General features: G+C 40.9%; 1 protein-coding gene across 1 annotated transcript in view; it reads left to right on the plus strand.

Moving 5' to 3' along the window:
- ptpn9a (protein tyrosine phosphatase non-receptor type 9a) overlaps positions 1-20672 on the plus strand; it is a 224515-nt gene that overhangs the window by 81981 nt on the left and 121862 nt on the right. Inside the window, exon 2 of the mRNA XM_078532553.1 lies at positions 17549-17692. Coding sequence (XP_078388679.1) covers positions 17549-17692 — 144 coding nt within the window. The remainder of the gene's footprint in view (positions 1-17548; positions 17693-20672) is intronic.

Genomic DNA, 20672 nt, shown 5'->3' on the forward strand with positions numbered 1-20672 from the left:
ACAGGCAGACAGACCTCAATTTCAGCATGTTGTGAAAAATGAGACCTTCACAGTATGATGTTCCCTCAGTACCAAACTGAAGTGACAGTCTGGATTCATGTGATCAGGTCCTGAGTGAAGACTTGAAACCAAGACCGTCTGAATTTGAGGTGGGACTGTGCCAATCTGACACAACAGCGTGATGATCATCCCACTCCCAGCTGGACAGTTATGTGAGGCGTTGATAGAAAAATTTAATAATGAAACTGAATATAGAATTCTGGGTACCACAAATCAATTGTACTAGGTTTTTATCTATTGAAATGAGTTGTCTTCCTACACAAGAAGCAGAAGTGAAACATGATTGATTTTTATGCTGAAGAATTGAAAATCCATTTTCTTCAGACAACTTTCCTCCATTACTAGTGTATATCCTAAGATGTGGCCATCTGGTAGTGATTTCTTTCATATTCAGTTATCTGCTATACTTAAAATTTTCTTTCCTCGTTTAACCTATTGGGGAACTTCAATGACATGGGCATGGAAAGAACTTGCAATTATAAATATTAAAATCATGACCTCAAGATGTCCCAAAGTGCTTTACAGCCAATGAAGTACTTTTGAAATGTAATCACTTGTTGTATAGAAATCAAAACAGCCAATTTGTGCACAGGAAGCTCCCACAAACAGCAATAAGTTAATTATAGAATAATCTTTTTAGTGATGGGCATCATTGACCAGAGAGAACTCCCTTTGTTTTCTTCTCAATAGTGTCATAGGATCTTTTATATCCACCTGAGAGGGCAGAAGGTGCTTCAGTTTAACTTCTTATCTGAAAGACAGCACCTCTGACATTGTGGCAGTACTGCATCCCTCAGAACTGCACTGAAGTATCAATCAAGATTACATGCCTAAGTCCTCCAGTGGGCTAATATAGTCAGGTAACTCTGAGACAATGGTGCTATCATTGAAGTTCTTGCTCAGGTCACTGGAGTGGAACTTGAAAGCATAATCTTCTCACGATTGCTACCAACTGAGCCACAGTTGACATGGAATGGCATTGACTGATCATGCGAGAAAGTCTTGTTCTTTTTGGTTGTAACTGAATTACATCACGAAAAGAGCAAGTTAGTCCTAACTTAAAAAAAAAAATTGGTCACAAAAAGTTTGTGTGTTCCTGACTCTCCTGACTTGTATGCTTGTGGCACTATTTAGAAATTCGACAACTTCCACTTCATGTATAACCTTTTTTAAAGCAGTAAATTTAACCTATCAAATAATTCCATTACAGAAGTGTTTACTCATCTAGTTTGGTATTTCACAATAAGCGTGAGATGTCAAATGTGGCCAATTTGTGAAAAAAAACGTGGGTGAATGGAAGATGGTATCTAGACTTGTGGGAAAACCTGGGGCTCATCGGAAGATGGGTGGTGGAGCCAAAGTTCAAGATGATTGTGGTTCAGCTTTTGCTTGGAAAGTGCTCTCTTGGTCTCTTTCCCTGTACATGTAAACAATTAAACCTTTCTTTATTTTCCTTTATCAGAGGGGATTTTTGCACAGTTCATTGATTAAATAATCTGTTGCTTCTGTAACTTTCTGAAATGCTCAAGCTAATTTTGAACCAAATTTTGCATGTATCTTTACTTCTCAGGCAGTGGGTTTCCATAGAAAATGGACACTTTTACAAGTTTGTGCACTGTTAATTTTCATATCCAAGCAATTTATCTAAAATATTTTGCCTGTGGATCGTGGCTGCCACTTTAAAAGTAACTTAATTGGTCGATCAGGACTTTAGAATGTCCCAAAGATGTGGGAGACACTAGATAAATGCAAGTTCTTCCTTTACTATTTTGGATGAGTGATAATTTTTAAATCTTGCAGTAGACGAGATCTGACACTCTGATAGCCATTTATGGCACAGAAGGAAGCCATTTTGTTCAACAGTTTTTTCTTCTTTATGAATCAGTTTGGACACTCTTAGAGTAGACCTTGTCCAAGGAGCATGATCCAATATGCAAGCCTTGGAGCCCAGCAGTGGTAGCTCAGACATCCCACAGGCCTAATTGGTACCATGTTTCTTATTATTCATTGCAGGGATATGGGCATTGCTGACAAGACCAGCATTTATTGCCCTCCCTAATTGCCCTTAAGAAGGTGGCAGTGAGCCATCTTCTTGAACCCCTGCAGTCCATCCACCCACAGTGCTGTTAAAAAGGGAGTTTCAGGATTTTGACCAAGGAACAGTGAAGGAATGGTGATATGGTTCCAAGTCTAGATGGTGTGTGACTTGGAGGGAAACTTGCAGGTGATTGCGTTCCCATGGACTTGCTGACCTTGTTTTCCTAGGTGGTAGAGGTTGCAGTTTTGAGAAGTTCTGCCAAAGAAACCTTTGCAAGTCATTACAGTTCATCCTGCAGATAGTATGGACTGTATCCATGACATGCCAGTGGTGGGTGGATGACAATCAAGTGGACTGCATTGCCCTAAATGATGTTGAGCTTTTTCAGTGTTGTTGGAGGTGCACTCATCCAGGCAAGTGGAGAGTATTCCTTCATGCTTGATTGCTTTCGGATGTGAAGAGGCGAAAGGTGGAGGTGAAATGTATGTCCACAAATTGAGGCCTAGCTGAATCTAGCCCAGTGCATTTTGATTACATTTATAGCCACGATACACTTGTGGAATCAATTAACAATAAAATTGGCATTTTCTGGAACCTTATGCATCCCATGATCTCATTACCCGATTGTAGGTGAAATATTGTGCCCTGATAAGACTAGTTTGTCGATCAGTCAAATAGTGAATACTTCACTGCTAGAACTATTGTTAATGCTATTGGTAATTAACTGCAGACTAAATTTGTCAATTATGTTATTCAGCTCTTCAGTGGGGCAGTTGACCCTTTGACATTGATCATGACACCAACAGATAGGGTCTAACAAAATGGCCCTCACCTGATAATCATGTAAGTTACTTCTAGAGAGTTTCATTTTGAGGATTCAGATAACTGTTAGAAATCACTCCCGTTTAGTTCATTGGTTTCAGGGGCTTCTAAACAACCTGACAATTCCTTTCCCTTGGTCACAGTTCCAATGTTGTGCACCCTCCCTATCTGCAATAGCGCCCTCACCTTTGAATCAGAGGGTTGTGGGTTCATGTCCCACCCCCGGAAACCAAGAACTGTGAATGTACTCGAAAGAGTTACAATCTGTGACTGTTGAAATACTCAGCAGCTCATTATAAGAACCTCCTTATCTGCAATAGCACCCTCGCCTTTGAATCAGAGGGTTGTGGGTTCATGTCCCACTCTCGGAAACCAAGAACTGTGATTGTACTCGAAAGAGTTGCAATCTGTGACTGTTGATAACTCGAAAGAGTTATAAGGAAAGACGCTCCCTATCTGCAACACACCACCTGACCATAGAGGCAGGCAGCTGACCAAGATTCGACAGGTCTTCTGTCCTCACTCCCATGGTTGGCAACCGGTGAAAGCTCAATTTTGTTCTGCTTCCCTCCTTAACCTCCATTTGCTGCAACCAGTGATTGTCTACCTGGTGACTTGTGAATATCCTGTGGGGACAAAGGCTTTTAGTGCATAAAACATTAAAACTGTTTTTAATAGCCACAGTTTTACAGACAAAAGTACCTTCATCTTCCAAAAGCTAGCCAACTGGACCTACTATAACTTATACTGAAACTTTTGAAAGATATTCTGAAGGTCATATCAATATCCTCGGCAGTCAGCTCACAGTCTGCATTTGATATCAGTCCTAATTCACAACCTTGGAAGCCTACGGTGCTCCTCCGTATCTGCTGTTTTGTGATTTTGAAATGCTGAATTGTGGTTCTTTTTATGAATGACTTCATGCCTGCATTGTGAAATGAGTAATGTCTGTAAAATGCAGCGGCAACTGTTTTAATAATACACAGGAGTCACTGTGCATGTGCTAGAAATTGAGGTTGTGGTAGTGTAGAATCACTGGTGCTCTTTTGCTTCATCTGTGCAGGGCTGATCACTATCTGTGGCTATGTAACCGGTGTGCAGTGTGGGTTTTTTCTTTATGACTAATAATTCTTAGAAATCATCAGCAGAGATAACAAATGCATGAAACTTTTTTTTTAACCACAGTAGCTTAATGACTAATCATTTCAATACTGCAAGTATGTGTTTCTGTGTGTACTGTGTACTGATCTTACTGAGAACTCTTGCAGTGCATCTGTTATAATTACTACTATACCTTGTCAAGGATGCAATTTTGAAGTGTGGATCAGGTGCATATCACTTGTTCTTTCATGCAAGACACGTCCCTCCCTCTCCTGCACCTGTTTTCTTTGTCCTTTCAATGAGAATTTTGATAAATGGTTTGCTTTGTTTCTTGTGGTTCATGCACAGTTCAGCGAACTGTGCTTCAGTAGACTTACAATCAGAGCCTGAGTGGAAATGTTGTAACTCCTATGCAGTCATCCATTTGGACCCTGAATGTGGAAGACCTCCCATACACATCAAAACAAAAGAAGACTACTTTTAATGAAATTTGATCAGCTTCAGTGGTGATGTCTTTCTGATGAAATGTTAAACATAGGCCCTGCTTGCTTTCTTAGAAGTCGTTTAAAGACCCCTGTGGCACTATTTTGAAGACGAGCAATGAGAGTTCTCACCGGTGTCCTGGCCAATGTTTATCCCTCAAACAACATCAATAAAAGAGATTATCTGTTCATTAACACACTGCTGTTTATTGGACCTTGCTGTGCGCAAATTAGCTGCCATGTTTCCTAAATTGCAGCAGTGATTTTCAAAAATACTGAATTAGCTATAAAGTGATTTGGGACATCGAATTTGTGAAAGACGCTATACAAATGCAAGTTGTCTTCCATTGTTGATTTATCTGAGTAATTCTGAAGACCATGTTATGCTTAGCAATGCATTTCTGTTGCAAGGGAACATATTGCGCCCCTTGAGAATTGAGAGTGTCGGCTCCTCCTGGAAAATGTTGCATAGTGGGGGTAGGGGAGGAAAGCAATATAAAATGATGGTTTGTGAGGTTTATGATCACATCACAACACTTGGTTGTAAACTGTTTGCCAGTGATTTGCCCATATTATTAGTCCCAGAGCCGCCTTGCTTCCTGTAAATTTGAGAATGCTGTTGGGACGAGTGAGATGGACAATATGACACTTTAGAAGTATTGCTGAAAAAATTAGACTTTTTTATTCAAAGCTTTTCATTTTGTACTTAGGACAGTTCGCAAGGATACCAATGTCAGGCAAAACAACAAATTTATACTATATGAGAAGAGAGTGCTGATTGGTTGGCAAGTGGACTCTGATTGGTAGAGGCATTGCCATGGAGAATGCACCAGTTAATGGTGACTGACAGTTAACTACCAAGCATTGTTTGAAATTTAAACCAAGCAGCTTGATTCTGATCGGTCAAAGCATTGCCCTGAGGAATGAACCAGCGAATGGCTGTCACTTATTTTGTTCAGCTGAAACAAGGGCAATATGTGTACATGTTTTTTCTGTTTGCAAAGAACAGGGCCCTGTGCATTAATATTAATGACCAATCAGAGTCAAGCTGCCTGGTTTAAATGCCAAACAATGCTTGGGCAGTTAACTGTCAGTCACCATCAACTGGTGCATTCTCCATGGCAATGCCTCTACCAATCAGAGTCCACTTGCCAACCAATCCGCACTCTCTTCTCACACAGTATAAATTAGGTGTTTCCCCTGACATCGGTATTCTTGCAAACTCTCCCGATGAGTGCAAGACAAAAATCTTCGACAATTAAAAAATCTTCGACAAAAATAGCCTCTCTTTTCAGCAATACTCAAGTTCTGTACTACCAAATGACTTTAAAAGTACTTAACCAGACAGATTAAATCCCATTTCCACCTCACATCTCCTATGTTTTGTTTGAATTGCGTACATTTTTCCTTTTGAAAATTTAATAACAAAGGAATGAAGGACGTTGGGCTAGTTCTTTACATCATGTTGCAGGTACTGCTCACCATTATTGAACTGATTCCTCTTTCACTGCAGGAAACTGGCTCTCCTTAGTTTTAACAGTAATCCAAGTTAGCTTCCTGACTAGTAAAGTTTGAACAAGCCAATATACAACATTGTTAAATTAATGGGACCTTCCCATGCCCCCATATTGACCCTAGATAAGTAGTTTACATTTGATGTCCTATGAGTTTTTTTGTAATTAACGAAAACATTCTGGAGAGTGTGCACCTGGTAAACAGACTTTTGGGTTAGTATTTTTACAAAGTGGATTGCAAACATTAATGCAGAATAGTCAATTTAGGAAGAATCGGTAAGTCTTGTGGGGAAATTTGAGTCATTGTGGAATTACAAACATATTTAGATTTTGCCAGAAGCTACCAGTTCTCCTGGCTTTTTCTCCTGTGCTGGATGATGAGGTACACAATCTACAAGTTGGCCACTTATTAGGAGTAATACATTGCAGTGAAGAATTATGTACTGATTCAGTTCTATCAAGCTTTTGTGCTAACTGTTCTGAATCTTCCAAGAAAGTGAGGGCACACTCTTTCCTCCTACTCTCCAGGATTGTAGCTCATGAAACACTGTTATCCATAGCTGGTCTTATGAGGCTATTGCAAGGTTTGAATAGGGTACATCACTGGGATAATTAAATATAAAAATTACAGTACTTCCAGGCCTTCGCTAGGTTGCATTAGAACTGTCCTGTTTTGATCCCCTTACACAGTAGGGAATATTCAGTCTTTCTTAATAAGGACCAGAGCCATTCAATTGATAGCTGGTTTTGGAGCATTTAGACATCAGGATAGATTCCCAGAACTGTGCTTTTTACTCTAGTTTTTGAAAGGATGTTATTGAGGTCTTCAGGGATGAGGTGCTGGTGTGGGGATGAGAGATGAGCTGAAAACTGCAGCTGGTCCTTAACATGTCCAGTGTAAAGTGCTGAGAGAAGGTCACTAATTTTGTCCAGTGTTGGTCACCATTCTCTCACCCAATTTTTATTTGTTTATTTAATCCTTAACTTTTGTCCAAAGTTAAATTTTTCTTCCCTGCGCTCTGTCTGTTGGGCCCTGTACACACGAACATATGAACAAAGAGCAGGAGTAGGCCATTCAGCCCCTCTAGCTTGCTCCACCATTTAATAAGATCATGGCTGATCTGATAGTAACCTCAAATCTGCCTCCTGCCTGCCCTTGATAACCTATCACCCCCTTGCTTACCAAGAATATATCCACCTCTGCCTTAACATTATTCAAAGACTCTGCTTCCACTACCTTTTCAGGAAGGGAGTTCCAAAGACTCATAACCCTCAGAGAGAAAAAATTTCGCCTCATCTCCATTTTAAATGGGCAACCCCTTATTTTTAAACAGTGACCCCCAGCTTTAGATTCTCCCAGAAGAGGAAACATCCTCTCCACATCCACTCTTGTCAAGACCCCTAAGGATCTTATATATTTCAATCAAGTCACCCCTTCCTCTTCTAAACTCCAGTGGATACAAGCCTAGCCTGTCCAACCTTTCCTCATAAGACAACCCATTCCAGGTATTAGTCTGGTAAACCTTCTCTGCACTGCTTCCACCACATTTACATCCTTCCTTAAATAAGGCGACCAATACTGTACAGGGTATTCCAGATGTGGTCTCAGTAGTGCTCTGAATAACTGAAGCATAACCTCCCTACTTTTGTATTCGATTCCTGTCGCAATAAATGATAACATTCTATTTGCTTTCCTAATTACTTGCTGTACCTGCATGCTAGCCTTTTGCAATTCATGCACTAAGACACCCAGATTCCTTTGCATCTCAGAGCTCTGTAAATTCTCACCATTTAGATAATATGCCTCTCTTTTATTCTTCCTGCCAAAATGGACAATTTCACATTTTCCTACATTATACTCCATTTGCCAGATCTTTGCCCACTCACTTAACCTTTCTATATATTTTTGTAGCCTCCTTATGTCCTCTTCACAAATTACTTTTCTACTTATCTTTGTGTCATCAGTGAATTTAGCAACCATCTCATCCATCCCTTGATCCAAGTCATTTATACAAATTGTAAACAGTTGAGGTCCCAGCACTGATTGCTGTGGCACACCTGATAAAGACCCATTTAAGCCTATTCTCTGCTTCCTGTTAGTCAGCCAATCTTCTATCCATGTCAGCATGTTACCCCCTATACCATGAGCTTTAATTTTCCGCAATAACCTTTGATGTGGCACTTTATCAAATGCCTTCTGGAAATCTAAATACAGTAGATCCACTGGTTCCCCTTTATCCACAGCATATGTTACTTCCTCAAAGAACTCCAATAAGTTGATAAAACATGATTCCCTTTTCACAAACCCACATTGACTCTGCCTGATGACCTTGAACTTATCCAAGTGCCCTGCTATAGCTTCTTTAATAATAGCTTCTAATGTTTTCCCAATGACAGATGTTAAATGAACTGGCCTATAGTTTCTTGTTTTCTGTTTCTCTCCCTTTCTGAATAATGAAGTTACGTTTGCTATCTTCTAATCGAATGGAACCTTTCCTGAATCTAGGGAGTTTCAAAAAATTAAAACCAATGCATCAACTAAGTCACTAGCCTCTTCTTTCTAGACCCTAAGATGAAGCCCATCAGGACCCGGGCACTTGTCAGCCCACAGCTCCAATAATTTACTCAGTGCCACTTCTCTGGTGATTGTAATTTTGCTGAGTTCACAGAATCACAGAATTTTAGTGGCACAGGCAGCTATTCGGCCCATCGTGTCTGCACCGGCTCTCCAAATGAGCGTTATGACCTAGTGCCATTGCCCCATACCCCTGCTGTTCCTCCCTCCCTTCCATTTCCTGATTTATAGCTGCTTCTGGGATGTTACTTGTATCCTCTATAGTAAAGACTGATGCAAAATACTTGTTCAATTCATCTGCCACTTCCTTGTTTTCCATTATCAATTCTCCAGACTCACTTTCTATAGGACTAATGCTCACTTTGTAAACTCATTTCTTTTTAAAATATTAATAGAAGCTCTTACTGTCTGTTTTTATATTTCTGGCATAGCTTTCCCTCATACTCTAATTTTTCCCCCCTTATTAATCTTTTAGTCATCCTTTGCTGTTCCTTATATTCTGCCCAATCTTCTAGCCTTCCACCTATCCTTGCACAAATATATACTTTTTCTTTAAGTTTGACACTATCTTTAACCATTCTAGTTAACCACAGATGCTGTGTCTGTCCCTTGGACTTTTTCTTACTCATTGGAATGTGTCTACTCTGTGTATTCTGAAATATCCCCTTAAATGTTTGCCACTGCATCTCTATTGACCTATCCCTTAACCTCATTTGCGTGGATGGATTGGGTAGAGCTGAATCCCACCAAGAAGTAACCCATGAACATACAATCTCATAACTTGGTGCAACTTGGACCATCAACACTGCACTCTGGTTCTCCCCATCCGCAGCCTGAACCCAGTCTTACAACCTCTAGCTGCCAAATGGCCTTTCCCTGCACCTGATTAAGGGAGCCTGAATATCCCTCATTGTGAGAAAAAACCAAACCTGGACACCATTCTAATGCAACCAAGCCAAGACTTGCACTAGTAAGTATTGTACTTATAGTTTTATATTGAATTAGTCCAGCTATAGACGCTACTCATCCTTAGAACTTGAGATTCGTTACGTACGTCAGTGTGTCATGAACTGCACCCCAGGTCCTTCTCCGGTTCATAAATATTGAGGAAACAACATTACATGGTGTAAATCTGCTTGAAATAACCCTGACCAAATACAATCTGATGCATTTTTCTATGTTGACATCTGTCACACCCTGAGGCAGTTCCCAGTACATCTAGAACCGTCCGTTTATCTCTTGTAACTCCCAACTTTGTGCACATATGTGTTGTCAGCAAACTGTGGGTGGACTTCCCCCTCCCACTCCCCTTGCCTTCATCCAGATCACTCATGTAAATGGTAAAGATCAGCAGCCTTAACCCAGGTCCCCAAGGACTCCACTGGTGACCGGCTCCCTAAAAGAACATATCGCTTTCATAACTTATCTCTTTCTCTTCGTTCACAGCAGATGCAAACCTAATTTAGTTACTCTTTAGAACAAATTAGACATATTTCTGTGCAAAACGATTGTGATTTAGGATCTCAGCACAGATGGAGGCCATTTGGCCCAATTGTGACTGTGCTGACCTTTTGAAAGAACTGTCCAATTAGTCCAACCCCCCCCCACCGTCTTTGCTCATGACTCTGCAAATTTCTCCTTTTCAAGTATATATCCAAGCTCTGTTTTCAAGTTACCATTGAATTTGCATTAACCATCCTGTCAGACAGTGCATTCTAAACCATCATAACCCACTCAGGGCGTTGGGGCGGGGGGAAAGTCCTCATGTTCTCTCTCTGGTTCTTTGCCAGTTATGTTAAATCTGTGTCCTTTTGTGAGAAGTTGGTAGTTTGTATTGAGCTTAGTCAGAGTGTTGGGCTTTTTAGCGTTTTGCAGTTCCGAAAAATTCTTTCTTTTGGGTTTCAGCTTATTAATTTGCCCAGTCACACCATCTATTGGAAGGCACTGCTTTGGGTCGGCTCACTGAGACTGCCCTAAAGTAAAGAGGAAAGAGTTAACTTATTAAAGCTGATACAAGTAAATATTTATTAAGTTTGAGACTTCTCAAGTGGTTTATCTTAGTTTTTGAGTTTGAGGGCAGGATGAGGAATGTGATCAAAATTGTATATTGGTGGTTTAATCTTGTTTGGTGATGCCGCTAATGATCAAAATTAGCTGCTATCTAGGTGTTGCAAGAGGATTGGTTGTGAGGGCAAAAAAGATTGATTCTTGTTCTTAAATATGATTAATGGATTCTTCTCCCAAAGTATTCTGTATTGAAGAGAGAGAAACAGGGTTAATGTTTCACATCTGACGTTATGTTCTGCACAGACCTGAAACATCGATCTGTCTCTCTCTCTGTCTGTCTGTCTGTCTGTCTCTCTCTCTCTCTCTCTCTCTCTCTACAGATGTTCCCTGACTTGCTGAGTATTCTCAGAATTTTCTGCTCGTGTTGCAGTTTTCCAGCATCCGCAGTATTTTACTTTTGATGCTTAGAATGGTCTGGTATCCTCACTCACACCAGCTTATAACCAGTTGCTGGAAAATGAGTGAGGATGGAATATGTAATGTATTGAGACTGGTCCAAGGTGTGCAACTCTCAGGCTAAATACATTCGGAGCTAGGTAAATATAGCCCATGCCTTGGAGTATTACAGGTGTAAGACCTGGGAGCAAAGGCACTGAAACCTTCTCCCTAAATCCCCGAAATCAAAACGTGTGCATTTTGTAGATTGTACACTGTGGCCTTAGAAGGTTGCTTGGAGTTTCTGTATTAGAGTATGTGTATTGCCTTGGGACTGATTAGCCACCACTTGCTTGCAGATTGAATGGAAGTCGTCTTTGAATTTTTACTTTTTCCCCCTCTCCTGTGTCTACCTGTCCATTGGGTGAGAACAGGCAAAGGTTGGCTGACCAACAAATTACACCTGCAAAATCTCACTGGGCCAATAGAAACCTAACCAGCAGATACCTGCACGGACCTTTCGTCCATTGCAACAGTTGTTATGACCAAGTCTGGAGGGTGAATATGTTTCTCTTTCCACTCCTGAGGTTGGTTATAACGGAGTTTGAATTGATTTTTCAATCCCATATATACTTGACCATATGTAAAGGCTACATGAAGAGGTAAGTCAGTCAGATTTCAAATTAACAAGTAAGGAGTTAGTTGTCAACTCACTCAGGTAAAAGTATACGACTTATGTAAAAGATAAAATCACGTCCTGAATCCTGTCTGTGTGTGTCTCTCTCTCTCTCTCTCTCTCTTTCTCGCACACACGCACACACACAGGAACAAGTTACAGGGTGAAGGAGGTAGAATTGAAAAGAGTAAAAGTGCGTAAGACAAAAAAGAAATATAAGTTTTGACATTCCTTTGGTGGTGTTGAAATTCCAGGTGTTGCAGCTGATGTAAACTGGCTGTTTTTCTGGAGATGGTCTTTTTTTAAACTGTGATCCGTCCTCTTCCAAAGTGGATGCTACGACACTTTAACTTCCTTTCAATTAAAATTCCCTATCTGTGACGTATTCCAAAAATATAACGGAGGAATGGTCCGAACTTGAGAACAGCAAAGAGAGAGAGAGAGAGAGAGATGATGATGATGTTACATTCTGCAGTCGTCCTCTGGATGTTACTGGTACCTTCTGCAGACCCTTCCTTTGCTGTATAACAAGCTTATAATCTTAGCTTTTCACCAGTAGGGTTTCAAACAGGTGACAGGTGAGAGTGACTGTCCTTGATATCGAGGCAGCATTTGACCGAGTGTGGCAGCAAGGAGTCCTAGAAAAACTGGAGTCAATGGGAATTGGGTGGGGGGAGCTCTCTGCTGGTTGGAGTCATACCTAACACAAAGGAAGATGGGTGTGATTGTTGGAAGTCAATCATCTCAGTTCCAGGACACCACTGCAGGAGTTCCTCAGGGTAGTGTCCTTGGCCCAACCTGCTTCTTCAATGACCTTCCTTCCATCATAATGTCAGAAGTGGGGATGTTCGCTGATGATTGTACAATATTCAGCACCATTCGGGACGCCTTAGATGCTGAAGCAGTCCATGTCCAAATGCAGCAAGACCTGGACAATATCCAGGCTTGGGCTGACAAGTGGCAAGTAATATTCGCGCCACACAAGTGCCAGGCAAAGACCATCTCCATCAAGAGAGAATATAACCATCGCCCCTTGACAGTCAATGGCATTATCATCACTGAATCATCCACTATCAATGTCCAGTGGTGGGGGGAGGGGAGGTTACCATTGATCAGAAACTGAACTGGACTAGCCATATAAATACTGTGGCTACAAGAGCAGGTCAGAGGCTAGGAATTCTGTGGCGAGTGATTCACCACACCAAAATCTGTCCACCATCTATGAGGCACAAGTCAGGAATGTGATGGAATTCTCTCCACTTGCCTGGATTAGTGTAGCTCCAACAACACTTAAGAAGCTTGACACTATCCAGGACAAAGCAGCCCACTTGATTGGCACAAACATTCACTCCCTCCACCACTGACGCACAGTGGTAGCAGTGTGCACCATTTACAAGATGCACTGCAGGAAATCGCCAAGGCTCCTTGGACATCACCTTCCAAACCCACAGCCACTATCATTTAGAAGGACAAGGGCACCAGATGCATGGGAACACCACGACCTGGAAATTTCCCTCCAAGCCACTCACCATCACCGTTCCTTCACTGTTGCTGGGACAAAATCCTGGAACTCCCCCTCTAATAGCACTGTGTACCTACACCACATGGACTACAGTGGTTCAAGAAGGCAGCTCACTGCTACCTTCTCAAAGGCAGTTAGGGGTGGGCGATAAATGCTGACATTGCAAGCGATGCCCACATCCCATGAATGAATATTTTTAAAAATTGGCATCCAATGGAGGCCAATCCATACTAACGACGGAGCTTTGTTCCCATTGTTGATAGTGGGGGAATTCAACGATGGTAAAGCCACCTGAATGTCGAGGACCATTGTCAAAGCTATCGAGGTGCCATTGAAACTGGGTATCCTTGCATACACCCTCTTGCATAATGAGTTTTGTTAGTCCTTTTTTGCTCCTGGCAGTTTCTGAAGCCATGACGCCTGGTTGCCTATTGTCCTTGTGTTTTTCAGAGAGTTCAGACAGTGACAGGTGTAAAGTCCATCAGGGAACTGCCTAGACATGACCCCTGGTAATTGACATTCAGAGCTTTCCAGAAACTTGGCCAATTTGTAGGTCAGGTGACTCCAGCCATTTTAAAACAGCATCTTTGCAGTTCTTAGTGTTTCTTTCTTTTTAAATCAATCCAAGGCATTACACCAACCAATGAAACTAATGATTAATATTCCACATTGCATACAACACATCATCATGACAGTGGTAAACCCAAGACAGCCCATCTGAGTTCCACTCAACAGCACTGTTGATCTATAACTAGTCACTAGATAGTGCGTAAATGTGCTTCACTCACAAATTAACCTTGTTACCTTCCTCTTCAGCACAGCTTGCTGTGTAAGCGGGCACAGGTGCGAAATAAAGAAAAACTGTTGGAAATACTCAGCAGGTCAGACAGCATCCATGGGGAGAGAAACAAGACTTTTACTTTTTGTCAGAACTGGAGAACATTAGAGACATAACAGATTTTAAGCAAGTACAGAGGCAGAGAAAGGGGGAAAGAGGAGAAAAGAACAGAAGAATCGGTCTGGTAGGAGAAATTAAATGACAAGAGGGATGGTGATGGAAGGCAAAAGAAGATAGTAATGGGCCAAGTGAATAAATAGAATATGTACGAGAGGAGGTGTAAGTGGGAATAGCAGCAGCAGGTGTCAATTCAGTATAGTGGTGCTATCTTGCTCTATCATTTCAGACACCATTATGGCGCTTGCTGCAACAACAGTTGGCGCAGAGCTGAGAGTGTTGATCCTGTTTTTCAAAATCATTCTGGACAATAAGTTCTTTATTGTCCTGCTTAGTTTTAGTCCCAAGGTCAGATAGAACACTCAAGGTCCACAGCAATCCTGGGGCACGTGATAAGCTTTACCTGCACTAATTCTATAGGTTTTTATTAATTAGCTTGTAAGAAATGTGTGGGAACCCAAGGCCTTGGACAAGTTTACGTTTATAAGCTGTTGAGTAGGGGTTTTGTGTTTGCTAATGAAAATTTAGACTTGTTGTAGGCCTGAAGGTTTTGCTTTGAATTCCACAAAATCTACAAAGGCTGTTGCATGAATAGGACTTAACCTTGGAAAGCCAAGGGCACTGGAAGTTGTACACTTCCCAGCAGTGGTAGTAATATCTGTTGGTTTTAACAGAAATGTACTGGCATGGCTTTAGCATCTAGTTTATGATTTACATTCTCCCTTTCTGCCTCAATCCTAGCCTTGAAAAACTTAGAAAGCATTTTCTTTATTTAATAGTGTCTCTGTAATGCCATGTAATGAATTCATGCACAAATTCCAATTACTGATACCTGCTATTTAAGGTTAGTAAACCTGGCTCCTGCAACACTTAATGGACTAGCAGACACACAAAAGCCTTTCTAGCTTATTTTCTTAAACATCTGAGTCCCTTGCCTTTTTGTTATCCCTACTCCTTGCAAGCCATGCTTTCTAATGAAGCACTGTGTTTGTGTGTTGGTTCTTTACTTAGAGTATTTTACAGGGAATGGAGAAGGCAGCATTCTTTCTCTAATCAACATCAAAAGACACTGTAATTCTCTTCTCCCAATGAGAAGAAATGGGATATATGAGGATTTCTGGCTGCATGACTCTGTGGCACCCCACAAAAGTTTGCAGATGTAAATGGATGGGGGAACACAATGTATTATAACATCCTGCTTATTTCAGCATCTCCCAGGCTCACCACTAAGAAGGGCAGGAGCAGTAAAACTACAGGAAGGCCATCCACCTCCCAAGTCACACTGGGCCCATTAGTTTCGCTTCTCCACTGTCGCTGGTCAAAATCCTAGAGTCCCCCTATGACCATAATTGTTGGAGCATCACCTGCACAACAATGTCAACCCTCAAATAGAAAGCTCACCTTCTTGCGTTAACTAGGGATGAGCAGTGAATGCAGCTTTGCCAAGCATTGCCCATTCTAAAAACAAATAATGATTAAAACCAAATCCCTCTGCCGTAGGCTGACAGGATGTAGGTTTCTGCTTGCAGTTCTATGCAGAGTTTTTGATCTTAGTTGTGCTGTTGCCTGGGAAAGGGGAGATTAAGAAAAGGATAGTTGTTTCCTTGCAGTGCGGACTTGTGTAGGCGGAGACATGGTTACAGATTGGTTTGACAGTGGTTTGGGCCTGGGGAGGTGATGAAAGTGTCAAGATTTGGGGTATGGGTCTAGTGGGGCAAAGCGCCAGTTAAACTCCTCTGACTTTGTAATGAGGATGCAGCACAAATAATATGTACTCACATATCTCTCGAGCACATCTTGGCTTACCTTCCAGTAAGTTGTACAATCCAAAGTTAGTTTCGCAATTGGAAATCTTCATTTGCCTTTAAATGATTTTAAGTTTGAACATCAGAAGCTCTGTTTCATAATTGACTTCAATGGCTGCCATTCTTAGGATCCACATTTCTCTTCCAGTGAGTGGCAACCAGCCATTTGTAGTTACCAATGACTAATTGCTGAATTTAATGTGATATTGTCCTGCTTTTCCTTTTATTAAGTGATGGAGATTTATTAGAATCTGTACTTTTAAAATTCCAAAATGGTAATAAAATTAATTTGGGACCATTGGTTGTGAGTCCTGCGCGATGTGATGCCTACCTAATGCTCTGTCACGATATTGCTATCGCATATTCATGCAGATTGAGGAGGTATCAGACTAAAAGAACAGCAACTTGTATTTATATAGTACATTTAATGTAGTAAAATATCGCTAGACATTTTGCAGGAGCCTTGTCAAACAATTTGGCAATGAGTAACAGAGATATTTGGATAAGCTTGGTCAAAGAGTTAAATTTTAAGGAGCATCTTGATGAAGGAAAGAAAGGTAAGAGAGGTTTAAGGCTGGACTTCCAAAACTTAAGGCCTGGCTCCAATGGTGGGTCAGTGGAAATCGAAGATGCACAACAATAATGCTGCTGCATTTAGGGGGAAGATTGATATTCTTGTATACCTTCTTTGTTCTGATCCCACCTAGCCTAAAATCTCCTGGCAGGAATTCACACAGTGTTAAGCATGACAGTAAGACAATATGCATAATGAAAACAAAAATACCTGGAAAAGCTCAGCAGGTCTGGCAGCATCTGCGGAGAGGAACACAGTTAACGTTTCGAGTCCGAATGACTCTTCAACAGAATTAAGTAAAAATAGAAGAGAGTATGCATAATGCTTGTTTTCAACAGATACCTTCTCATGTGTATTTGGAAGCTCGTGTATGTCTCCAGCTAATCCTGAGTTGATGGGCATTGTTTCTGCTGTGAACTGTGATGACCTGTTTCCTTTTCTCCTGAGTCTGCCCTTATCTATGTGGAATTTGTCTGACTTTTTAAAAACTCGTAAATTTGAAATTGTTCATAGAGTTCCTCCTTGTTCTGAGAATCTTTGCTTTATGTTAAATGCTTTTACAATAATTGTGCATTGCTGAAGGCTTTTGTTTTCCTCTCTCTCTCACTCTCTCTCTCTCACATCCAGCCAAGCAGGAGGATGACCCACTTCTGGCCTTGTCCCATTGTACTATGCACTTGCCTTAGAGAGGTGATGTAGGATGCCTGTCTTATTGAAATCCTGGATTCCCATTTGGTGCCTTGGAGCAGGATGAGGCATCAACACAATGCAAGAGGCTAATGGTGCCACTAACCTTGCTCCATTGGATTACAAATTCTTTTTTGTATTCACTTTATCTAAAGTTTCACATAGAAAGCGAGGAGTAGGGATTTGTTCAGTTTTTATAGCTAATTTTAGGCCAGGTGGGTTCAGTACTTCTCTCTCTCTCGCTCCAAACCCCTCCCCAATATTTTGAATGTAATCATTTCTGTCTGTCTTACAGGCCACCAAGCAGTTCCTGGAGGAGATCAACAAGTGGACAACGCAACATGGCGTCTCTCCCCTCTCTTGGAATGCAGCAGTCAAATTCCTAATGGCCAGAAAATTTGATGTGTACCGTGCCATTGAACTCTTCCATTCTTACCGGGTAGGCTGAATATCGTTGTTCATTATGCCTGCAAGTTTATATAGGCTGACAAGCCTTTGAAGTCTGGGTGTAAAAACCAGGATCTTTTGAACCAAAAAATAATCTTTCTGTCCTGCAGATGCATATGTGAGAGTATGTATGTTTGAGGGGGAAATGCATGTGCATTGCATACACTGAGCAACCTATTTGTGGAGCCATTGGAGGGTGGGTGTGGGTGGGCATCTGATAATATTGCCTGTTTTGCAGGTTACTTTCATAAGGTCCATCCAGAATAGAGAAACGCTATTTTGCATTAATGTTCCATGTGTGAATTTTTACTTTTCATGAACATTGATGTGCTTTGTTTATGCATCATGTTCCACTGCAGGATTTAAGGTTTATGCAAATATGTAGCAGTTACATCATAATCTCATAGTTGATTATTTTTGAAAATAAATGGCCGGCAAATATGTTCAAACAGTGAGAGCTGATACTGGCAGCAAAAGCCCTTACATGGGGAAGGAATGGAATAAACTCAATTCAAGCTTTAACACTTTGTTACACAAAGTGTCACAACTCTACTTTCAAAAAGAAAAGCAATAAAGTAATTGCAATTTTTTTGGAGTTTTCTTTGTTCTGTTTATTGTTGCCTTTTGCTCAGAATATTAATGTTTAAACAAGTGCTGATATCTCCCTGGGATAGATAGTTTGTTTTGATGGGTTAAAGCACAGTGGTGAAAGGGTGTTGAAATATCAGCATGATTTACCTTCCCCCTCTTTTGGATTTAATACCTGTTCTTAACCATCAGCAGCACTGAAGTAATCACATTTTGAATCTAAGGCTATGGGGAATGGGATAGAAAGTGGAAATTGAGGCAGAAGATCCAACACAATATTGAATGGCAGAGCAGGCTCAAAGGTCTTTTTTGTCTATTCCTATTTCTTATGTTCTTATTTCAAACAAATGTTCAAAATAAAGGGAGTGAGAGGAATATAATTCTATTCCCAAGTTAAGTTTCTTTCTCATTGGCAATAGTCACTTTTTAAATGGATGCTTTGCTCCCGTTTCCTGGGCTGTGAGATTATTGCTGACTCTTGTACATTTAGCCCCTCAAGACCCTAGCTGATCGGTATTTTAATTCTATTTACCCACCTTAGTTTCACATCTCTTAGTATTGTTAACTAACAAAAATCCAGTCAAACTCAGTTTTGAAAGCCTCAACTGACTTTTGGGGGAGAGTTTCAGATTTCCAATATCCTTTACAGGAAGAAATGCTCCCTGACGCTCCCCATGAATGACCAACTCCCAATAATTGCGGAGAGGGACACAGTTAACGTTTCGAGTCCGAATGACCCTTCAACAGAACTAAGTAAAAATAGAAGAGAGGTGAAATATAAGTTGGTTTAAGGGTGGGTGGGACAGGTAGAGCTGGATAGAGGGATAGTGATAGGTGGAGATAACCAAAAGATGTCACAGACAAAAGGACAAAGAGGTGTTGAAGGTGGTGATATTATCTAAGGAATGTGATTTTTCTTTTCCCACCTATTTCCATTATTAATGTATTTCCATCCATTGTTTTATCTCTACCTTTTAGCCTATTTCGATTCCTTCACCCCACCCCCACTAGGGTTATCTGTACCTTGCTTGTCCTGCTTTCTACCCTTAATTAGCACATTCCTTCGATAATATCACCACCTTCAACACCTCTTTGTCCTTTTGTCTATGACATCTTTTGGCAATCTCCATCTATCACTCTCTATCCAGCTCCCCCCCCCACCTCCACCACCACCACCTTAAACCAGCTTATATTTCACCTCTCTTCTATTTTTACTTAGTTCTGTTGAAGAGTCATACGGACTCGAAACGTTAACTGTGTTCCTCTCCGCAGATGCTGCCAGACCTGCTGAGTTTTTCCAGGTATTTTTATTTTTATTTTTGTTTTGGATTTCCAGCATCTGCAATTTTTTGCTTTTATCCCAATTTTTAATGTTATGCCTGAACTCTTGAAGCTTCTCCAGAACCAGTTGTTAAAAGGCATGATATCTGACTGTCAATTCCATCACATCCTTCCCAATGACCTGGGAATTTGACAGATAGGGGATTGGAATGTGGCTACTGCAGTTAGTTATGCTTCTGGTTAGTCCCAGTAGCATTTTCAAAACATTTTTCCTTACAAAAACCATTTAATTGTTAAAAACAAAATGACTCTTCTGACCTTGTTTCTTGGTGGATGTTGACTGCTTGCCGAGGCACAGTTCCATAGGTCGCAGATGCCTTTGATACTTGCTTGTGAGCCTTGACTGGTTGTTTCACAAAGGGGAAAAAAAACTTGAGAGTTTAATCCTGTCATTGCCCATTGATTGCCCTGAAAGGTACTTCCAACAATGACCTCTAGATACCGATCAGAAGCAAGAACCATAGCTACTCACTTCTTAGCCTTCGGACAGTGAAGACAATTGACCAGCTGAGATTAGTAAATTCAGCATAAATTTGGGTCCTTCCTGTTGTCTGTGTTTCAGCTATTCACAGGATATACTCATCCATCATCTGAGGAACTCCCTAATTCCTAAAACATTTTTGCTTCGAAATGAACATGTTATAGGGTGTGATGAAATCGACTGTTTGGGAGACCAGGGTGGGGGTTGTGGGGAAGCATGTGTGAGCTGTTGTCTGCGCTAACTTTGATTTCAAAGCCTGTATTTTATTTTGAGACAGTCCCTAACTGAAAGAGTAATCAAAACTTCTTCAGGTTTCTGGGAAAGTGAGGTTGTAACTTTGGATTTCTGGCTGTGAATTCAGATTTCTGGAAATCAAACTGTGACCTCTGGTTGCTAAGAAAATAGAAGCTGATTGGTTTAAAAAAAAAACACACAAAGCTCTCAGAGATCAGATTTCAGCAAGAGGTCAAAGAAGGTAGGCTGCATTGTGTGTATGAAACAACTAAAAAAAAAAACTGGAACCTGAAGAATGTCGTAAACCGAGCTGGGGAAGTTCTTCAGA

This window comes from Cetorhinus maximus, chromosome 30 (assembly GCF_964194155.1).
Source record: "Cetorhinus maximus chromosome 30, sCetMax3.hap1.1, whole genome shotgun sequence".
Taxonomy (NCBI): domain Eukaryota; kingdom Metazoa; phylum Chordata; class Chondrichthyes; order Lamniformes; family Cetorhinidae; genus Cetorhinus; species Cetorhinus maximus.